At 43.6% G+C, this 22520-nt stretch overlaps 1 protein-coding gene across 1 annotated transcript in view; it reads left to right on the plus strand.

Moving 5' to 3' along the window:
- Window positions 1-21999, plus strand: part of LOC109639965 (exostosin-1) — a 135262-nt gene extending 113263 nt beyond the window's left edge. The window contains exons 6-13 of the mRNA XM_069514578.1: window positions 1033-1152; window positions 4863-4995; window positions 7569-7687; window positions 8510-8605; window positions 12488-12577; window positions 17317-17477; window positions 18174-18345; window positions 21210-21999. Of these exons, the coding sequence (XP_069370679.1) occupies window positions 1033-1152; window positions 4863-4995; window positions 7569-7687; window positions 8510-8605; window positions 12488-12577; window positions 17317-17477; window positions 18174-18345; window positions 21210-21395 (1077 nt within the window). The 3' untranslated portion in view covers window positions 21396-21999. The remainder of the gene's footprint in view (window positions 1-1032; window positions 1153-4862; window positions 4996-7568; window positions 7688-8509; window positions 8606-12487; window positions 12578-17316; window positions 17478-18173; window positions 18346-21209) is intronic.
- The last annotated feature ends 521 nt before the right edge of the window (window positions 22000-22520 follow it).

Genomic DNA, 22520 nt, shown 5'->3' on the forward strand with positions numbered 1-22520 from the left:
GAGACGGACATGTTTCTGGTTGGTAAATTGATTCTTGGGGACTTTCCCTCTTTGTGTTTGGATTTTCTTGGTGACGCAGACTCACACATGCAGAGACTCGGTGTTCAGCACAACGTCGCAGCTCCGACGCCCGCTGAGAGACTTGAATCTCATTACTTTCAATTACATCACCGAGAGCTGCAATACCTGGCTGTTCAATATGGAGAGTTTCTATTCCGCCCCGTGGAGAGAAGACACACACACACACACACACATGCGCGTCGCCCCTGCTGAGAAACATAAACACTATTAGAGTCAATGGAGGGGAAGAGAATTGAGCTGATTTAATTGGTGTTGTTTATATTCCACCTCAGAGAGCTGAAGTCGCTCCGCTGCTGACGGGTCACTGACGTCAGCCGCGACTCAACAAACCCGCTTCACACTTTTTATTTGCTGTCGTCACAAAACTGTCAAATCGTCTCGTTTGATTGTGAAAATTAAATAAAAATGATCTTCCCCAAGAAATTGGTGAAATTGGCAAACAAAGTGCGACCAGGCGACGTAAAAGAAAGTTGTATGATTCATTCCCAGATTCCCACATCGAGTGTGTTTGTGTGTAATCCTGCCGACAAACAAACAGACACAGAAACGGACAGGGAGGTAAAACTGCTCGTTCGCTTTTTGCTTTTTCAGTTTTTTTGTTTTAAAAGATCTGATCGAGCTGTGGGACACGCTCGAAGACATTCCTGGATGTTAACCTGTCGTAATCCATTCCTACAGCCGCTCAGTAGAATCCAGCATGTGAAGGGAATAGCAAAGACGGACAGCAGCTGCCTCAGTCCGTCTCGGGGATCAGCTCGTTGGACGGAGTGAGATGTGGGAGTAAAGGAGTCCTGAAGGGGGGGGGGGGGGGACAATTTCCTCTAATCTTTTCTGCATGTCCACTGAATTACTCCACACACACACACACACACTCTCTCATCCTCATACTCAAAATCTAACTTAATCTATCTCACTCTCGTTTTTTTTGTCCTCTCTCTTTTCTTCCTGCAGGTTCCCTCCATTACTCGCTCCGTGGGCCGAGACAGGATCCTGGCTCTCCGTCAGCAGACTCAGTTCCTCTGGGACGCCTACTTTTCTTCTGTAGCTAAAATCGTCTCAACTACTCTGGAGGTAAGCCTGCAAAAAAGAAAGAAAGAAAAAGGGTCTTAATGGGATTTTTGGATTTAGTTTTGTCAGGAGAGTTTCATTAAATCTACCGAATCTCTTGTTCTGTACTGTACACTGCTGCAGGCTGTGCATCACCTCGCAAACAAAACCTTCAAAAGAAATCGTGCTCCACTTGTTGATTATATTTTTTGACCTTTTTGAATCGAGCGTCTCGTCCTTTTCCAGATATATTCTGTTTATTGACACATTTATACAACAACTCCTGACATCAACCGCAAAGTCGAGCTTCGCTGAAGTAAGTGGAGGCTCAAGGACGCCTCAAAATTCTGTTCTTGCTTTTTTACAAAATTGCATTTTTCAGTCAGCAAATAGGTTATAGTGTGGGTTTGTACTGCGACCTCCTGTTTCCCTCTATGTCCTATTGTTTCACCGCAATGTGCAGGTCAGTCAGTCAGAAATAAATTCAAACAAGTTGTTCCACTGTTTTCATTTTAATGCAAATAAAAGTGTAAATGTCTGAGAGTCAGATTGAGGCTGACGAGACGAGGTTTCCACCTCCGTGCTCACAAACAGGAAATGAAACGCAACACTAAATATCATGAATATAAATAAACTCTCGCAGGTGTCGTCTCATGCTCGACTCCACGAAGCTGCGAGGCTCAGATCTGAAGCTGGAGTGTGTGATTAGTGCAAACTTCAGACTTTTTAAAGGCACCGGGTCATTTTTTTTTATTAGATTGGATAGAAACCATGCAGTAAAAACTAAATCCACAGACGGGGATGATAAAGCAGCATAATCATCGATTTCTACTTGAGAGGAAGCTGAGAAATCTGTCCACGCAACGAGGACATGTTATCACCTCATATCTATAAAAGGCAGTGACCTCACTGCTGCGTTATATAATGCACCTTTACGCTACCTCAGTGTTTGAACAGTGAACCGAGCTGCGGGAAAATCAATCAAGTGAGAGTTTGTATTTCAAGTCAAACCTCATCGCATCCGACCAACACAACAGATGCCACGATCACCTGCACAGGAAGGCGAAGCTCGCTAGCGCCACCTGGTGCGATGTGCTTCTGGACCGGACACTTTGAATTGAACTGGTCAGTTCAGGTTTGATGAAAACAGACGTAGATGTTTAAAAGTGCAGCTGTTGAATTATTGTTCTGTGTTTTTTTGCTTCAGGGAATAAACGAAGAATAGAAATGTTTCGCTAATTGAGGCTAAAAACGTATTGTATGGGGTTTTAAGGGTAATGAATGAAGGACGGTGAAACACTTTACTAATAACTTAACAGTTCTTAACTTAACTCAACAATCGTCGTAATGAAAACACGAAAGGAGGAATTGAAGCGCACGGAACTCTGAACTGTGCCTTTTATTATAGCGTACAGTCTGGAACCATCTTGATTCTGAGAGGCAGTGAAGAAGAAGTGTGAAGGAGGTCGGCACGGTCTGGCAGCCCCCGGGTTAGAGAGTCTGCACAGTGTGTGTGTGTGTGTGTGTGTGTGTGTGTGTGTGTGTGTGTGTCCTGCTCTCGGCACTAGAAAGCTACAGGTCGGCTCATTAAGTGACCGCAGCGGCTGAAGAGGAGAAAATGGCTCCTCTCATTTTGTTGTTGCTTCTTTTCCTCACAGCCTTGATTCAGTCCTCAGGCTCGGTTCGCTCGCTGCAGCATCTCTGAGCGTAGACACAGACTGTGGTTGTCCTCTTCATCAGCAGCAGCATCTTCGTCATCATCACTAATCATCAGAACAAGTATCTTTACCATGGCAGTTTGCGAACGTCGCGTCTAGTACAAGTACTGAACCATCATCACTCTGCTCTTGATTTAAGGCCTGTTTGTATGATATTAGATATATTATAGTAGATTTCTAATTACTAATTCAGGGCGTCATATCGTATTCGGGTAGTGAATTTATTATCATGTACTCTCACTTGCACTTTTACTCAGAGAAGTAGTTTGTTGTAGAATTTTGTTGATTAATATTTGGGATTTTCACAAAAAAACATTAATGGTAAAAAAAAATCTGAACATATTGATGGTTTAGTCATGAAATTGCTGTTTTATGCTAAAATAACTTCATCCTATAACAACTGACTTTCATGACTTGAAGTGAGTCAATGTCGTTTTTTTAAGCTGAACAGCAGCGGCTCTGCTCGTAAATCCCAACATGGCGGTAAAAGCTGAGATGTAAATGTCGTTAAGTCCGCAAACTGGCTCAGTAACGACAATCAAACAGTAGCATCCATCTCAAGGTTGATATTGTTTTCTAGCTTTAAAAGCTACGAACCAGACAAAGTCAAGCTGTCGCAGCAGAACTCCAGAGTGATGAGAAGGATTTGTTGTACACGAAGGTGTTAGACATTAAAACTAAAGCAACGTGACTCACAGAGAATATTACGCACAGATCCTCCAAAATCCTGATTTCATCATTTATTTTCACCTTCAGGTTCAGGTTCGTAAACATTTCTCCAACCGCAGCATTTTCTTTTCCTGAAGTCGATGCACAAACGGGGCAGCGGGGCGACTCCAGCAAATGCCCGGCGCCAACGGCGTATGAAATTAGACAGAAGCCCACCGGCGGCCGTGTTCAGCCGGCCAGATGTGCCAAACACCCAGAGCCAGCACGCCACCGGGCTAAATGGGTGAAATGAGGCATTGTTGATAACTGTGGTGTCCCACATCCTGCGTGACAGTTGGTGTCAGGAGGTGTGCGGGCGTGTCTTTGTGTGTCTGTGCTCGTGTGTGCGTATGTTTGTGTAGGTGTGACACAGTTAATTGTTGAAAACTTTACTTTACTTTATTTAGTTTGTAGTAGTTCTATTTTTAAACGCTTACTTTTGGTGGATGTCAAATATGATCGCAAATAATTGAGTCAATCGTTATGTTGCTTTTAAATCTTCAAACTAAAACAATAGAAATCGAATTATTTGAAAAAAAACATTAAATACATTTTGAATACTACTGACAGATTGTAGTAAATTTCATCATTGTCTGTGTCGTTAGCAGCATTAAAAACAATACTGCGAGTGAAAAACCTTGAAACTCGTATTCACTCTCTGGTGCATACGCTTATCTACATGCCGACTGCTTTCACAGCTCGAACACACGTTTGGAAAGTCTGCTGGGTTTAATCACAGCGAGGCATGTGATCAGCGCTGGAACGAGTGACACGTGCAAAGAACAGGGAATAAATTAGAGCTAAAGAAATGAACCAAAGTGAAGTGATGTTTGTGAACTTTCCCGTTCACTCGGTCGGGGACGTGTTCACCCCCACAAAGATGGCGTCGGGCACCTTCCGTCCCGACACGAGCACAGTCTGTGTGTTTGTGTCGCTCTGAAGTCATTGTGTACTCAAACCATGACACAAAATATACATGTGCAAAGACAACTTGCGGGTAAAAACAACATTCAAATACTGCTTAGACGTGAAATCAATAATACTGTAGTGATGGTATAATCTTATAAAATCCTATATTAAATACTTTATAATGTTGAAGTACTTTTAAATCTGTCACTGTGGCTGATTTATTCTAGACAGATATAATAATGGATAATTATTCTGGTATAATAATAAAACCTTTGTCATCTTTCTCTCACTTCTTATCTTCTTGCCTCTTGTTTCTGTCTCTGTTGTTCGTCTTTCTGTTTTCTTGCTTTCGGCCCGTGTGTGTTTTGACTTTTTCCTTTTATCTCGCCCTTCATCCAGATCATCCAGGACCGTGTGGTCTCTCATGTGTCCAGAAACCAGTTGCTGTGGAATTCCCTCCCTGGTGGTCTCTATGCACTGCCCCAGTACTCCACAGACCCAGCCCAGTTCCCTTTTTACTACGCCATCCTGGGTGAGTGCCGAACATTTACCTTTTAATAAAGTCGCTGGTGTAGTTTCTTTACTCCAAAACATTTTAAATACTAAAGAAACATTCATGAAAACACACAAATCTCTGGGTTTACTGATGAATTTAACTTCGGTTGCTTCCAAAACTAATTTTCATTTGCAGTGAGTAGCTGCTCTCAGAGCCTGTTTGTTGGAGTTCAGTCCGACGTGTCCTACTTATCCACATGTTCAGCGGTTGGAGCTGCACCAGTGGAAGCAATTAAGGTGCTTTAACCCCTGGCACCAGATTGACACAGACTCCCCCCGGGCTTTGGATGCACTGACGTGATGCACGTGTTTTTAGATTCATTACGATTTACACTTTCTCTGATGTCCATCGTGAGTTAACATCCATAAACATCCACCCAGAGTGTTTCATCGGGAAGGGCACCCGGTGCGAAGCCGTTTAAATCTGTGGATCGGGCTCCGCGGCCGGAAGAAGGAGCAGGAGACATGACGGTGCTGGTTGAGAGGAATTTTTTTTATCAGAGTGGGTTTTAGGGCATCGGGTCAGACTTTGATAATAAAAAAAAAAAAAAAGAGGAAGAAAGGAAAGAAAAGGAATGGCGTCAGGTTTGAGGTGAAGAAAATTCCTGTAGTGATTATTCACTGCTCTTGGCAGAGTCGATCGATATATGATGCCTTTCTCCTTATTTATGTTAATGTGCATGACACTTGATATGTGGTGTGAATGGTGATGGAGCAAATATAACACCACAGACTGAGAGTCAAGGGTCTGGAGTGTGTGTATATGTGTACGTGTGTGTGTGTGTGTGTGTGTGTGTAGATGTATGCACACTGACCAGAGTGATTCTCTCAGATTGAGGCTGTAAATCAGATGAATGTTTGTACTTCTCGGAGGGATTGTGGACACGGGGGTTAGGAGAGAGAAAAGAGGTGAGAGACCGAGGAACAGAAGAAAAGATGGAGTTTGGTTTATTATCTGCATTTTTGCTGCCAAAGTCCTTAAAAGATTGTTTTTTGTTTTGTCCATTCGCCCGTCTCATTCTTGCGATTGCGATATCTCAAGAAAACATTGAGGGAACTTCTTCATATCTGGAGAAATGATAAGATGAGATAAGATAAGATCGAACTTAATCGATCCCACGTTGGAGAAGTGAAATCATTCGCTGAGGCAGCAGATTGAATGACGGAGACAAGGGATTGCATGAAACCAGAACTCAAGGATGACCTGATTAGATCTTGGTGGTCATACGGTCACGGTGACTCGTGAATACTCCAGATAATTATTTCAAATTTGGCACAAATGTTAATTTAGACTCACGGATTAATTTTTTGGGATTTGACTGAAGGTCAAAGGTCAAAGTGACCTCACATAAGTGCGAAAAGAATTCAGATTGCATTGGATGGCGGAGGCACACGGTCGCCTTGCAGTATTTCTAGTTCTTACGTATTGATAATAAGAAGAACCAAGGTGGCACAGCTCTTTCCAAGAGAGTGCGGCAGAAACAGAAGGCGGGAGCTTATCCCCGTGACCCCACAAGGGCAGACCTCGTGCTTCCATAAATACGCTGAGCCCACCTGAGATGTCTGGTCAGGGGGCCCGGTGTCAGAGAGATGGATAGAGCAACACTAAAGAGCACTCCGGCTCCACTTATCCATGAGGATGCTTATTCCCCTATTCCCATACCCGCCCCAACACTTGGTGGCTATGGAGATGTTCCTGCATTCCTGCTTCTGAATATAACGTGTGTGTGTGTGTGTGTTTTCCAGTATCTGCCCTCATTTTCTTTTCTCCTCATATTGTGTTAATCACATTAGTCTCATTCCGAGAACTACATTTTATTCACACGAGGCATTTTTCCAGGGAGAGCATCAAGTTAATCTGATTAAAATCAATCTATTAGCGAGCAGGTGAATACACGTCTGCTCTTTATGTCTGTACAGTGAAAGCTACAAGGTGAACTCATTCATTTATTATGGAATAGAAAACGCCGCGGAAGCCAACGCTCCATAATACAGATGCATTTCTTTGGCACAAGCTGCCTCAGGGGGAATCACTTCCTCGGCTCTATTTACTCATTGTACTTGCATGCTGGGGATCATTTATCCAAGGTAGTAATTTAAAGTTTGGTTCTGCTTCTCGACTTCTCGTTTTTATCCTGTTTGGTTCATTTGTTCTCCTCAGTAAAACGCAAAAAAAAAAACTAACAAGAGTTGGTTTATTTGCGAGGTGCAGGAAAATGGAATAACTCATTACGGGGGGGGGGGGGGGGGGGGGCTAAATCAGCAGAGTTCAGCGTTCACTAAGAGAGACACTCTGAGGAAAGTGTTCACTCTTGTGTTAGACATGTTTACTCATGTTCAGTCATGTGAAGCGGGAGTGTATGTGCTGTCAGGAAGATGGATGACGGGTGCAGCACGGAGCACTCGGTGTCCAGTTAACCGTGATGGAGCTTTATGGGGAGGTACATCTGCACAAATCTGTGTTAAAAAACCTAAATACACTTCGCCCATGACAACTGTTTCCTGTGTGTGTGTGTGTGTGTGTGTGTGTGTGTGTGTGTGTGTGTGCAGGTAAGAGCCCGTCGCAGCAGTTCACAGCTGTGATCCACACTGTGACTCCTCTGCAGTCCCAGATCTCCCCTGTGGTGAAGCTCATCATCGCTGTAGCCAAGTCCAAGTTCTGTGCACAGGTGGGAAGCGTTCCCGTACTTTGCTGTGACCAGGTGCTTCATGCAACACACGAAGATCACGGATAGTAATATCCACAGTGGTGCAATGTGACAAAGAGCATTTACTTTGTGTGTCTGGACTTTATTTAAGTGGATTCATTTTCCTTTTTACTCCTCTTCATACTGAATATGAGCAAATATCTGTACTTTCTGCACTGGTACATTCTGAAAATGATTGTGTTGCATGTTGCATAGTTTTCTTATATATATATGAAAGTTATTAAAAGTGAGATCCGATCAGAGAGGACAGGTAACATTAGATCTTTCAGTGGCATCATCTGCAGCGTTCTTTAATAGATTTTCAGTTTGGTCTTTAATTTTGTATTTTGGGGATAATATCTGTGTTTGCGTCTTTGGGGTTGTCACTTCCTGTTTTACTCTGAAATGCCCGTCTGTTACTTCACATCCTGTCGTTGTCTGGTTCACCCCTGTGATTGTGTGCACCTGCTGTGACGTGTCACGCTCGTTAGTGTGTTCACTGTTCACTCTCTCTGAGCTCTTCACGTCCCTGGAGTTCCCTCCTGATACAGATTTACTGGTTTGTCTCTTTCTCTTGTTATCGTTGTTAACGAGTTTGGACATTCACTTCACTTGCTGCTGAATTGAATTCCACTAAATACTTCAGCTGCCTTTAACCTGCTGAAGACACGACAGACTCTTTGCCTCCTCTGGCAAATTATGTGTCTTCATTCTTCGGCCAAGTGTGTTTGAAGATCAGAAAAACCTCGCCGGGCGCTCTACAGAAACTTTAAAACTCTTCCTCCCTGTGCTTCTCTCCTACAGATTGTGCTTTTATGGAACTGCGACAAGCCTTTACCTCCTCGGAACAAGTGGCCCTCCACCAGCGTGCCTCTCACTGTCATTGAAGGGCAGAGCAAGGTAACGTGGCTGTTGGCATCTGTTACTGCTGGAGTTTATAACACCAGACACAAAAACTACAGGACATAAGAATAAACGTGATTTATTTATCCTCTGTGCGTAGTTATTTATGCTTAACTTTACTTTTACGATAAATGCTGAGTGTAAATGAACAGAATTACAGTAGCTTCAACACTGAGAGGAGAAACTGTTTTAACATAATGGAAAAGTTTGTCTGAGTATCAATAAAGATATTTGATTTCTGAAGCCAAAACATCCCATCCACTGGAATTAGTTTCTCTCCACGTTAGCAGATGGGACATGGACCATATAGAAGTCAAAGTACGTCTGATATGAATTAGTCTCTTTCACTTCAGGTATAGTTCTTACGTTTGTTTGTATGTTCATGTTTGTTTTTGATTAGTTATTTGAGTCGTGATTGGTCGAGTGTATCAGCAGGACCTCGTCCTTCCACACGCTGGCACCAAATTATGTTTCAGCCGAGCCCGTGTTTGAAATATCTTTGGCTTCGTTTTTGTGAGGTGGGAGGAAGTGGGCAGCAGTCGTCCATCTTTATATAAAGTCAGTAGATTTCTGTTTATCTGCTGTGAAGGTACAAATGTGGCCACAACCCGGGTTTATTCTGATGGAGAATAAAACTGGACCCTCACTGAGTCCTTCATGACGGAACCTTGTAAACCAAGCAGCTGATGAAACATGAGTTTGATGCAGACGTGTTGTAGATAAAGTTCTTTCCTGTGTTAATTCAATTCTAATGGATGATGTTTCCACTTCAGACCGAGGCGGCGTGAGTTATAGTTTAGTTTCCTTTAACACACACATGAAATCTAAACTGTTTTTATAAGAGGAAGGAAATTGTCTCATGTTTTTCCATTTAACTGATTTTCACACCAATTTTAAGTAATTGAGTTTCATCCTAAAAATACAACCGATCACACGTGCCGGCCTCCTCCTCTCTCTCTCTCCCTCCCTCTCTCTCTCTCTCCCTCCCTCCCCCCTCCCTGTTTTTCAACCTCTCTCTCGCCCTCTCCTTTGGATCCTTTGTCATCTAATTGCCTCTGTTTGCTTTCATGTAAATGTTTCCCCCTTGAAACACAACAACATTTCCACTGGTGACAATAAACAGCATCTCAGAGGCAACGTGCATGTGTGTGTATATATGTGTGTGTGTGTGTGTGTGTGTGTGTGTACTCAGCAGCGTCTATGGTCGTATAATTAGTCATGTGGTATATTGTCATGCAGCCCAGACAGATGCTCTTCAGTGTATTTGTTTAAGTGCTGGCTGTGTTTGTTGCCACTACAATAACACAGAAAGTTTGTTGTTTGCCTCGATGGAGCCGTCATTCGCTGTCGGTTATGAGTCTATCTGCTCTGTAATGCTGAGTGGAGACGAGCCATCAGCAAGCTTCCACTTTCCTTTTTGTTTTTTTTTGTTTTTTTACTTCTCTTTCCTGAACCGCTGCAAACTTTTGGTTACAACCTCTGCGAAACAGCACATATAGAAAAATCCAACAAGTCCTCGTACACGAATAAGAAGCGGAGTTAATCTTTCCTTGAAATTAAAAACCTACCTGATGATTTTATTTTTGCTGTTACGTTTAAACAATGTGTTGTTCCATCTGCTGTTTGTGTAACTTTGCTCCTTGACTGTGATGTTTTTATTCTTTTTGTTTATTCAATATTTGAAGTAGTGATCCGTGGACTCTCACTTTCATCAATCACCTTTCAGCGTTGAACGTCCTGCCCCCACGCCCTGAATTTCATATCGATAGATTAATCTGCAGCATTGATCCGGACACCTTAGCCGTGCATTTAAATTATACCAAAGGAAAATAAAAGTGAAGAGAGTAAAGGTCAGGTAGGAGCTGATGTTCAAAGAAGGTCGGGGGCAGCTGATGAACGGGGGAATTATTGTCCTTTAAAATATCCTTTAGTCTGTTTTTCCATTTCGAAATCGACTGGACAGAACATCATCGAGCTTCTTTAAGACTTGGAGAATTGATTTATATAAGTATATTTTAAAAGATCCCAGTAATTTTCTTTTCTTCATCTGATATTGTCTCGTAAAATAATTTTTTTTTTACACTTAAAGCTTCCACTGCACAACCTTAGCCTTTAGCATGTGTAGCATGTTCTGTGGGCATAAAGATTTCTCACCCCCAGTGACGTCGAACTAAATGTTTGAGAAGAAGCAGCTGCCCACGTGACGATGCTGCAGATACCTTGACTTTCAATTGACTTCTCAATGCAGAAACATGTGGGTCCGTCTGAACACACACCGGGTCTCTCCCCTTGAAGTAGCGGGAGTCAGGGCGGATGTAGAGAGAGAGAGAGGGAATGGGTGGACGGAGAGTGACAAAGATAAGGTTCAGACCATTGAACCATCTCAGTGGGATCTAATCTGTGTCTGGAGGCAGAGAAGCATTGACACCAGCCGGAGGGTGGAGGTCTGTGGGGGCGGGGGGGATGGGCTGTTACTCACACAGATGCAGACAAACACAACAAACTCGTCCATTACGAGGGTTTTTGAAGTCCGGTGCCAAGACTGATGTTTACTGAGCTGAAAATGGAGAGGGAGACATTTCCACTTGATCATTTTCACGCCTGTGTGCATAAAATCATTCCACACTGCGTCTACTCCGTCATGTGGTGTCGTTGTGGTTCCACATATGATCTAAATATCGAGTGGATTATTTAAAGAGCCTGCACCAACGGCCCATCACAAAATGTACCTAATGTTATTGTGCATGTTTTGTCCTTTGCTCATACGAATGTTTTATATTTTATACGTTTGTTGCATCCAGACCATTGGTTCAGGATAAATCTGATTATTAGACGTGTTCATTTACTGCAGCCACTCGTTCTGTGTTTCTAAAGAAAGATGAGAAGCTGTGACACGACCACGAACGCCGTCCTGACTGAGCTCATTATCTGCCTGCTGGTTATTGGGCGTCCATCCACAGAAAATACATTTTCTGCCATGAGTTCTCACTTCAAGCAGCGATTCACTGCTCTATCAAATCATTTGAGGAATTTTCGGGGGGTTTGTGCGTTCTTAATTTCTTGATGAATTTGCACTCGGCATCCACCGGCTCATTAAACTGGAGGCAGACACAAACCCTGCAGATATTTGTGTTGTTGCTCCTGAAAATAAGCCTCTTAATATTAACCATCAGGGTGTAAATTCAATCCGCTTTATCCCAGATAGTGAATCCAAGTTAAATGTCAGTGCTCTGACAGCGTAGTTAACACAGGGCTCCGTTTTAATTACATGAAATGCTTATACAAGGGGCGTCTTCCACGCAGCAGCATGTTCATTTTGAATATGGTCACGTTCAGAGCCACATACACAATGACGGGCAGCTTGCAGGGAGTGACTGAGCAGATTGAAATGATTAAAGTCGAAGAAAAACTGTCGAAAGTTTGACGAACAAAACAGGAAACTGAAGCTCGCCTTGTTTGTGTCAAATCTATCTTCAGATGTTTCTTTGAAACTTCGGCTGAACTCTGCTTCTGTTCAGCCGAGATCTGTCTTTTGTTCCTTTTCCACAAAAACAGTTAAATAATTCACACTTTAATCACAAATCAATATCATCAGCAGGCCTCTTTAGGCTAATGGAGCGGGCTCTGCTACACTTTCTGCCGGGGCAGTGCATTGATAAAGACTCGCACAGAACCTATTAAGTCAGCTCATTGAATGAATGACACAGCACAGGAGTAAATAAACACTTTCTCTTACCTCTGTACCAACTCTTAAAAATGCTTATTCGAGTTAAAACTGCTTCTAAGTGAGAAACGTCAGGTTGTGATTGTACAGCTCGTGCTGCATTCAGAGTGAGTTGATAAGTTATTTAATTTGTCTTTCCGTGTCTTCCTCTCCAGACGATGAGCAGTCGATTCTTCCCTCACGACGCCATCGTCACTGATGCGGTTCTCAGCCTGGACGAAGACTCGGTTCTCTCAACCAATGAGGTGAGTCACGGTGAGCCACCACAAAGCAACGAGAGCGTGAGCTCGTTTCAGCTGAAGTTTTGAGTCTGTACAGAAAGTATGAAAATGACAACGTGAGAAAAAGTGTCTGTATTTGTAATTCTAGATTTTATTATTGTGTCGGGGGGGTCATGCTTAAATTTCTGTTCCATGTTTAGTGTTTTTATTATTTTCTGCCAGTTTTATTATTTGTCAAACAAGACAGAAGCTACTGCTTTATTGCACACATTTGAACATTTCACTTAAATGTGATGGAACAAAGAACTTTAAACCGTATCAAGGGACCTTAAAACTTGTGCAGAACTCCAGCGAGTGAAAACTTGTGGAAATGTTTTTCTAACCTGCTGCAATGGTTTATGTCAGCCGGTGGCAAAAGGTGGAGACGTCTTAACACAGTATTGATTCCTGGTGAAATGAGGCAGTCAGTCCACGCAGTCATGAAAACCACTCATTACTAATGAATGGCCTCGCGCTGCTAAACAGTGCAACGGCTGCTGAACTTAAAGAGCTGCAACGCGTGATGTATATTCAGAACGCAACACGAGGAATGAAACTGTTTGAAAGCCGGTGTTAATTAAATGAGTGTGTGTGTGTGTTTATGTGGTGTTGTGATAAAGAAAAGAAAAAGAAAGACAGATAAAGAAAAGTGAGAAGGAAGAAAGAAAGAAAGAACTGGAAAAATTGTTTAGTTACAGAAAAATTCAATATCAGAAAAAGTGGAGGGGATGAGAGGAGGAAAGAAACTGTGGAAGAAAAACAGTAATGAAGTAGAACAAATAAGAAACCAGTGAATTGTCAAGAGACGAACTTATGTTTTAATGTTGTTTCAAAGATCATGGAGGCCCAAAGAGTTTGTTCGAAAATATTCTGAGCAGTTTTTGGTTTTAAAATAGTCTGTATGTTATTGTATTTTATAAACAACTCATTATCTTCCCAACGTTTAAACACATGTTGAATAACCGCTCATCTGTGATGCTGAGTTCGAGCTCCTGCTTTTGAAGTCAGAACGAGCAGCCGCCTTGTTTCTCCGCAGACTTCCAGCGAGTAAAACACATGATCCATAATGGATCGTCAGGCCCGACGAGCCCGAGAGATCCGCTATATCCTTAAACTCTGAGATGTTTTATTGATCGGAGCGAGTCAATGTTCACCTTTTCTACGCTAATGGGATCACAATTACACTTTATGGCAGGACAATTTGTGGGACAGCAATAAGAGCGGATTTCTCCACATAAACTTTTATGGGCACCCGACAAATTTTTTTTTTAAACGAGAGGAAGAAGATGTCAGAGGGAGAGGAATCGTAAAAAGAAAATGTGGAGTGAATCTTTGCCGCGCTCGCTATCCCGTCGCTCTAATTGCCCTTTTAACGTGGAGAGGGGATTTATCGAAAGGGGGATGAAATATGTCAAGTGAGGGAGAATGTGCGAGACGGGACGCAGTGCTTTTATTAGGAGGTTCTGGTATTATAATACCTCAGAGGAAGAATGGCTGTGCCCGTTTCATAATTGCATTGTTTCGGCTCATTAAATGTACGGTTATTCCATGAAGAGAGATTAGAGGAGAGAATACGACTGAAAAAACCTGACGAAGCTTTTGTCTCTGATTGGTCGGCCAAGCGTGCTGCTCCATTATGCCCTTTGGAAGACATTTGCAATGTGGTGGGTATGGAAATCGTCCTCCAACAGCTTTGGCACTATTGTGATCCTCTTCTCATTTGAAGGGATCACTACGTAGCCACCGAGCTCTTCTTCAAAAGCAATTATCACTTTAATCAGCGTGCAGGGTTTTTCAATATGGACCCGAAACCATCTGTCAGAGAAGATTATCTAGATCACCTACCTGCATTGTTTTAATGTACAGTTGACATTTCACAGTAATTAAAGCCACTTAAAATCTTTTTCAAGAGAGAACGTTTTTGTTGTCCTTTCTGCAACATTACAAATATCAGTGGCCGGTGAGAGAAGTTGGGCAGTCGACCGAGGTCTCGTGGAGATGCCGTTAAATTCCGGCGCTAGTATTTCAGCCGCTCATAAAACGAGCCGTAGCGATCAATGAAAGAAAACTCAGGGGAGAGTTGTCACCGGATCAGAACAGACTTTTCTTTCTGCAGAACCGAGAGAACACTTTCAGACCAGGCTAAACAATGCACCGCCGACAGCAGCTGGTGAAAGGAGCCATAATTCAGAGAATGTTGCCTGTGCGGCAGCGGCTCGTAGCCCGACTGTGGACCACACACCTCAGCTGGTTTGCTCGGATCACGCTGCGACGCCACAGCAAAACTCTGTGGATACAAAAATCTGTTTTTAAGACACTTATCAGCCCGAGAGCAGACGGGAGTTGACAGTGAGAGCGGCGTCACTTCACGGGGAGCAGAAAATGAAATGACACAATGAAATGCAACTTTTCACAACACATCTGAAAAGAGCACGGGGAGGACGCCGGCTCTGAGATGTGATGCAACTCTTCTTCATCTCGTAACAGTGGACGTGTTAAACCGAAATGTCAGATGAGATTTGTAACAGAACTATTTGCTGGATTGACCCGATGCTCCTCGGATCAATTTTGGCCTCGATGACTCGTTGGTACTCTGCACACGCGACAGAGTTCTGGAAAACTCCACTCTAGTAAAAGTACTGTTACTTAAAAGAACTCTCAGTCCAGTGGAAGACTTGCGGTAAAAGTACACAGTGAGTCAGGGTGAATGTAGTAAAACGTAAGGTGGTGATAACATACTGCGTTTTTCATCACTGGGTGTAGATGTATTGGAATTTCAGTGCAGGTGTAAACTGCACCGAGCCAATAGATTCCAGCCTGTGCACACAACTGATAAATACGATGACACGCACAGTTGGCAGTTTATTTATTGAATTCACCGAAAAAACAAAAGTGTTGATTCAAGTCCGGGGTCGTTCAGGAGGATGTGGTGCAACATGCAGACGATTTATATAAAACGGATGAATCATGAAAAACATCTGCTGACTCCGACAAAAGCGCAAATTTCCCGACAACACGTGAATTCTCAATAAATCCCTTTGCTCTGCTGGTTCGATCCCACTGTAAAATACAACCAGTCCACTCACTGATGGTGCAGGGGGCACAGCGGAGGGGCCAGTTTTTTCAGCACCGCTCTTGGGTCATGCTTTAATGGAAGGTGTGTTTGATTTGGGGCACCTGCAGCGGTCACCGGGTGGTGCATTGAATCAGTGGTTATTTAAGGTGGATGCCACCTTTTGTTAACCTTCGCTGAGGTAATGCCACAACTTAACCTGCACAATGACACCATCCTATTGACCCGGCCCGGTCCTGGTTCCTCCTGACCCCCCGTCACATTTTACCAGATCCTCCAACCTTAAAGCAACGCAGCGACCTCGCCCTCTAAAATAACGGCTTCAAATGAATCCTGCTCTCACGATTAAACACTCAACATTAAACATAATCTTAAAATTAAACTGTAACTCTTAAAAAAAAAAAGAAGCCAGATGCAGTTTCCACCCGTGTGGAGCTCAGTGTCTGTTCCCACAGGTGGTGTTCGCTCGGGTTAAAGTCCCCGTCGGGATGTGAGAACAGACACACACACACACACTCTTTTAATCTTTTAATCTCTGAAGGCAAAATTATATTTGCGTGATATCATTAATCCTTTTAACTCAGCTGGAGACATCTGACACGTAGTCTCACATAGAGTGTAAACACATGTACGCTCACACTCACACACACACACACACACGTTCATCAGAGAATGGCAGCTCCAACCTTTCTCCTGGCTTAGTGCTGCCACTTTACAGTAATTGCTCATGCGATTCATGACAGGAGCCACGAGGTATCGCTAAAGAACATCCACTATCGACGCTCCCCTCCCAGAATCCTTCTACCTCCACCATTCTGGTAATTAATTTCCTCCCTCGGCTCCTGAGTGTGTGTGTGTGTGTGTGTGTGTGTGTGTATAAATTACCAGGCGTTTCAGTGTGTGCTAATCCCCCATTCTCTGGTGTGTCTGCCCGTAAGTCCCGGCTGTGTTTTTGAATTCAAAAGAGGATCTTTCTCAGGTGGACTCCGCTTCCTCAAGGTCACCAGGACACTTAGGACAGCGCCGCATGAAATGTCTTCTCTGTGGACCAGTGAGGGAAACAAGAGAGACATGGTCCAATCTTGTAGCCGCTCGAGACAGATGTGCGGCTGCAGAGGGGACGATTTCAAAACGGGCAGTTCAGTGTCTCGTTTCAGGAGCACTTTGAGGGAGCTGGGGATCAAACCACCGACCCTCTGGTTTGTGGACATCTGGTCGGACCTGTAGAAACTGGTGGTTGATGGGAGGTCTGGCCCGTTCAAACTATTTCAGGAGAAGCTGTTCATGTAGATAATTAAACAGTGTGTGTTTTGATGGGGACTTTTCATGTGGAATGAAAATGGAGAGATGTTTAAAAATCTTATTTGAAAAGCTTGGTTGTGTTTGGTTGTGAAGAGGCAGAGAGGTCGTCGTCTGGAAGAATTCCTCGCCGGCTCCGCAGGTTAAATGTCATTTGATAGCAACTATGAATGTTGTGGTTTTTATTTGTTTACCTTTGCTTCCTGAATAAGTTTCTGTATATTTTAGCTATATCACCTATTTTCCGCTTCTCCAACCAAACCTCCTCCTCCTCCTCCTTTTTACCCAATTTCTTTCTTGATCTTACTTTTATTTTCAATTTCCCTTCTTTCTCTCCTCTCTGTTCCCCCAGGTGGATTTTGCCTTTATCGTGTGGCAAAGTTTTCCAGAGCGGATCGTGGGTTATCCGGCGAGGAGCCACTACTGGGACAGCTCCAGATCCCGCTGGGGCTACACCTCCAAGTGGACCAACGACTACTCCATGGTCCTCACAGGAGCAGCTTTCTTCCACCGGTTAATTGCTTTTAATTTTCTACACATCATCCATTAATGGTTAACAGTAAGAATTGATTTGTATTCTATTGATTTATTATGAATCCTGTCACCTCTCCGCTTGCCAAATCCTTATTCCTCCTCATACACACCCCAATTAAAAGTCAAAAGAGGAAATGAGATGCGATTGTACTCTACGTCTCTATCTCATAAACGATTGTCGAAAACACAAAGCTAGGACTGAAAGAGAGAGAGGTGGGGGGGGGGGGGGGGGGGGGGGGGGTATGAAGTAGAGCGGTAAATTGAAGGAAGAGAAGTGGGATTTGAAGCATCCTGTCACGCAGATAAACAGCTCTCATTGTTCTATTGTTGGGACGCTCAGTGCAACTCTTTAGTCCTTTTGTTATTGAGAATCTCAAATGGCAACGCGAGGCAGAAAGAAACGAGCCGGGGAGAGAGAGATAGAAAAAATGGTGTGCGTGTGTGTGTGAAGTGTGTTTGAGAGAGAGAGAGAGAGAGAGAGAGAGAGGGACGGAGGACGTTGGCAGGAAGGTAACAGAGTTGACAGTAATCTACTGCTGCCATGTTGCTGAGAGTGCATCTTCCCTACACAACACAACACAACAAGAACAGAAGCGTTTAAAAACTCGATGTACACAAATATCCTCATATATTTATATTTATATATATATATATATATATCTATGTATGTCTCAGATATTACCACTACCTGTTCACCCACCACGTCCCGGCCAGCCTGCTGACCATGGTGGACCGCGTGGCAAACTGTGAGGACATCCTGATGAACTTCCTGGTGTCGGCCGTCACCAAGCAACCGCCGATCAAAGTCACGCAGAAGAAGCAGTACAAGGAAACCATGATGTCGCAGGTAGGGGTGCGGTTCGCCGCCGGAGGTTACGCGGCTGTTTTGGGAAATAAAGCCCAGTTTTTACATCTGTTTACAGACGTGCACGATGACGCACAAGTGAGACGAGCAAAATCCTGCGTCTTCATTTTTATTTCACCCTTGAGAGAGTTCGACAGTAGAGAGTGAAAAGGTTTCATGTTTAGCAGAAAGCAGATGAACCGCCTGATTTATTTTCTTATAAATTTATAAAAGACGATGAAAAGTGTTGGATGTGCGATCGTGGAGAAGCTTCAGGCTGCAGCCTCGACCTTCTCGCAGATCGTGTGTGTGAGTGTGTGTGTGAGAGTGAGTGTGCTTCTTGTGGCCTGCCCTATGTCAGGCTCTGATTGATGACCTGACCACAGGCAGTACGATGACGCTGCAGTATGGACTCAATGATTAATGTCTTAATTGTGAAGGCAGCATGGCAAACCAAGATTTACACGCTCCTTCCCTCGCTCTTTCTCTCTTTCTTTTTTTTTTTCCTGTGTGTCTTTTTCCTGCTCCCTCTCTCACTCTCACCTCTGATTTGTTACTTTGCTTCGAGCTGCAGCAGATACGAGACATTTAACACAGAGACTGACATCGTGTGGGGAAACTTTGACAAGTGAAATAAAGTTTTACAAAGCAACACGAGTCGTGTTTTGCGGCTCCGAAACTGAGACTGAAATCACCATACGAACGTTAAAACGTGTAAATCCCAATTTATTTAGTCTTATTTCACTTTAAGTGAAGGAAAGCTGCTTATTTTGTGAATATTAACAGGGACAGAGCTTCTGATTTTAGGGCTCGGAGGCTCAGAGCCTGAAGAACTGCAGCAGGCTGAGTCAGTAGCTTCCTTTTTAAATCAAAGCTTAAAAATAGCTTTATCATTTCTCTTTCCCTGATTTTACCTCATTCCTGTTTTTATTTCTGTAGTCAGTGAAGCTTCAATTATACTTTTTATTCTTTTATTTATTCTTTTATGCCTCACAAAAAAGATCCGACCCTCTGAAAACAATTATTTGGTTTCACAAAATCAGCATCATTATCCAGGTCTGCACGAAATTACCACTCCCAAGATTTTATTTCCCTTTCTGGAAGAGAGAGAAAAGTAAACCCTGGATTCTCTCCCTGATCTGCTTTACAATTTAATGGTTTATCCTCTGACCCTTCCTGTTTTGTTGTAATCCGTCCAGTTGTTTTTGCTCAATCCTGCAGGACCAACAAACGAGCATGAAAACATAACGAACCGAACTGTGGCTCAAAGTTCGATCTCTGAACCAGAGGATGGATTTGAGGAATCTCAACAACTCTAATCACGACTTATATTTAAGTCGAGGTTTTAATATTTTAACATTTATTTTCCATCTCAGAGCTTCTTGTTTCATTCAGGGCGTCGAACAGTTTCTTAGTAGTTTCATTATTCTGCCTGACCCCGTGTGCCCCCCCCCCTCCCCCGCTGCCACCCTCCCGCAGCACACAGGATGAATCTGCTCCGACTCCACACCTCATGCTACATTTAACAAAGAGGTCTCCAGCCCTCCACCTCCACCTCGCCCTCGCGTGCCCCCTCGCCAATTCATCTCCCAGCAGCCACCCGGGGGCCCAACCCTCACCTCCTCCCCACCTGTTGTGCGTCTCAGGAAAGCAGACGTGGATGCGGAGCAGCAGGGGATTGTAGTTTCCCGCCTTCGAAAGAGAAGAGCTCAGACCTGTAGTTCTATCAAAGACACGTATCGTCTCAATGTCTTCTTGGATCTAGTAGCCCCCCCCCCCCCCACCACCACCACCACCACTCGCTTGCAGTGAATCTTGCAGAGGCTCCTCGGACCTTCTGCTGGATTCTTACTGGCTGAAGAAAATGTCCGTAGGCTCTCACTCGGACATTTGCGTCCACCCAGCCCGGACGTGTAGGTTCCCGGAGTTCCCGTGCACGTCTGAATGCAAGCTCCTCCAACAAGCTCATAACAATCCAGATGGAGGAAGTTCTATATTTGTCTAGTTTTATAAAATGAGCTCTCGAAGCTAAATGTCAGTGAAACGAAGCTGTTGCTGTTTGGTTAAAAAATCCCACCGAGGACTCTCTGTCCTCCTGCTTCTAACAAGAGGTGAAACCTGCAGACTCTGCAGTTCGTAGTCAGTTTCAGCCTGTTTTACTCGACGTGTCCTCTGGCTGTGCAGAGTGAGACTATTTGGAACAGGGCGACTGACAGACAGAGTAGAACCAACCTTTTTAGAGCCGGGAAACGAGGAATGAGAGCTGCACTTTCTAACAATATGTGAGACGTTGTTTGTATGGTTTTTTTTTCTGTGCTGCTGTTTGCTGGAGCGACCTCTCGGGGGGGATTTCCTGCAGAGTGATGCAGCTGGTCAGGGCGCCCGGCTCCGTCAGTGCGATGGACCTGGGTCCTCTGGAGATTCAGCCTGTGAAAACAAATAGTGACAAATGGTTTAACTATGAGCAACACTTCCTGCGTGTGTCCTGACAAGCTGTCCGCCATCAGGAGGAGCTTCTCCAGCTCAGACCATTAAACCGATGTCACCTTAGCTCCGCCATCTGCGATAATGAAAATTACCTGCCGTGTCAGTGGCTGATAAGTTTGTTCCTATAATATTTATTTCAGAGGGATTAGCAGCGACGGTTCAGTCATTTACAATCAATACGTCAGCTATCAGGACACAGGGGGCGCTGTTGCTCAGTAAACTTTCCATAGTGTTGCTATAAATAGCATAATTTCTGTTTTTCTTAATTGTTGTCTGCATCCCCTTGTCGTGACATTACTTCTTGGTACGGAGCCGCTCGTTGACCGTTTCCTCTGAAACGTTCACCCTCTCCATGTTTTTCTCTGTTCCTCTAAACGAAGGGCTCCAAGGCGTCTCGGTGGGCCGACCCCGACCACTTCGCCCAGCGGCAGACCTGCATGAACGCCTTCAGCCACTGGCTGGGTTTCATGCCCCTGGTGCAATCCCAGATGAGGCTGGACCCCGTGTTGTTCAGGGACCAGGTTTCCATCCTGAGGAAGAAATACAGAGACATCGAGAGGCTGTGAACGCACAAGGATACAAATCTGTGTGTGTGTGTGTGTGTGAACATTCGTGACACTATAAAATAAAACACACACATGCACTGGACATAAATGTGATGAAGCACTGAGGTAAGCATAACGCATTTAACTGTGCACTTCTGTGGAGAAAAAAAAAAAAAAGGTGTATGCGTGGTTTTCAGCCTTCATCATTCTGAATGCATGGATACACATGCAACAAAGACTGCAGGCGTGACCACAGACATACAGTACGTGTTGCATGGTTTGAAAAAGACAGCTGTTCCAGGACCTGAAGTATCAACGTCATGTTTTAATTTTTTAAAAAGAGGAGTTTACTGGGGACATTCACAGAGACGTTTATTGAGGAAGGTTCAACAGATTAAAAAGGTTTTATCCATAAAGTCAAATCTTTGGGTTGTGTATGTACAGTGAGGACATTTTATGGACTAATGGGACAAACTGTTGCTTCTGGGTCGGGACAAATGTCAGCTGCTGTCCCCCCAAACACCCAGAGACAGCGTCCCTCTTGTATTCTACTGTAGATTTTCAGCAGAGGTTCCTGTCTGTATGAAGCAAATTAAAAATAAAATAATGTTATGTTATAAGAGAAGAGAGCAGCTCTCACCTGTTCCTTTATTTCCTTTTAAAATCTTTTGTCCGGTTCTTTTTCTGCTGAAGTGCGTGTCCAAAGATTGTGGTTTTAAATGTCAAACAATTGCAAATATAACACGTGTCAATGAAAGTATATCACCATATATTGAACCTTTATTTTATTTCTACGACGCAAATTATATTGTGATAATTATTGATATCGTTTTACTGGAATAAGAAACTGGATTCACTAAACTGTGCCGGCAGATAATGATCCAAAAGGACAATTGAGGATATTTACTCATCTACAGATTTGATAAGATGGATGTAACTGTAGATGAGTCTCCAGCCGCTTGTATTTATTCAAATTATTCATAGAATACAATTTATCTGCTTATCACAATGAGCCATTTGGATGGAAATCAGCCCGGTGTCATCAACTGCTGTTCTCGCGAATGATATGAGGTCAGTATACGACTGTTTGCTCTTTTTGAAAACATTACATTTTATTTGAACCCGCTGCTCACTAATGGTTTCCAC

The sequence above is a fragment of the Paralichthys olivaceus genome, chromosome 19 (assembly GCF_024713975.1).
Source record: "Paralichthys olivaceus isolate ysfri-2021 chromosome 19, ASM2471397v2, whole genome shotgun sequence".
Lineage (NCBI taxonomy): Eukaryota > Metazoa > Chordata > Actinopteri > Pleuronectiformes > Paralichthyidae > Paralichthys > Paralichthys olivaceus.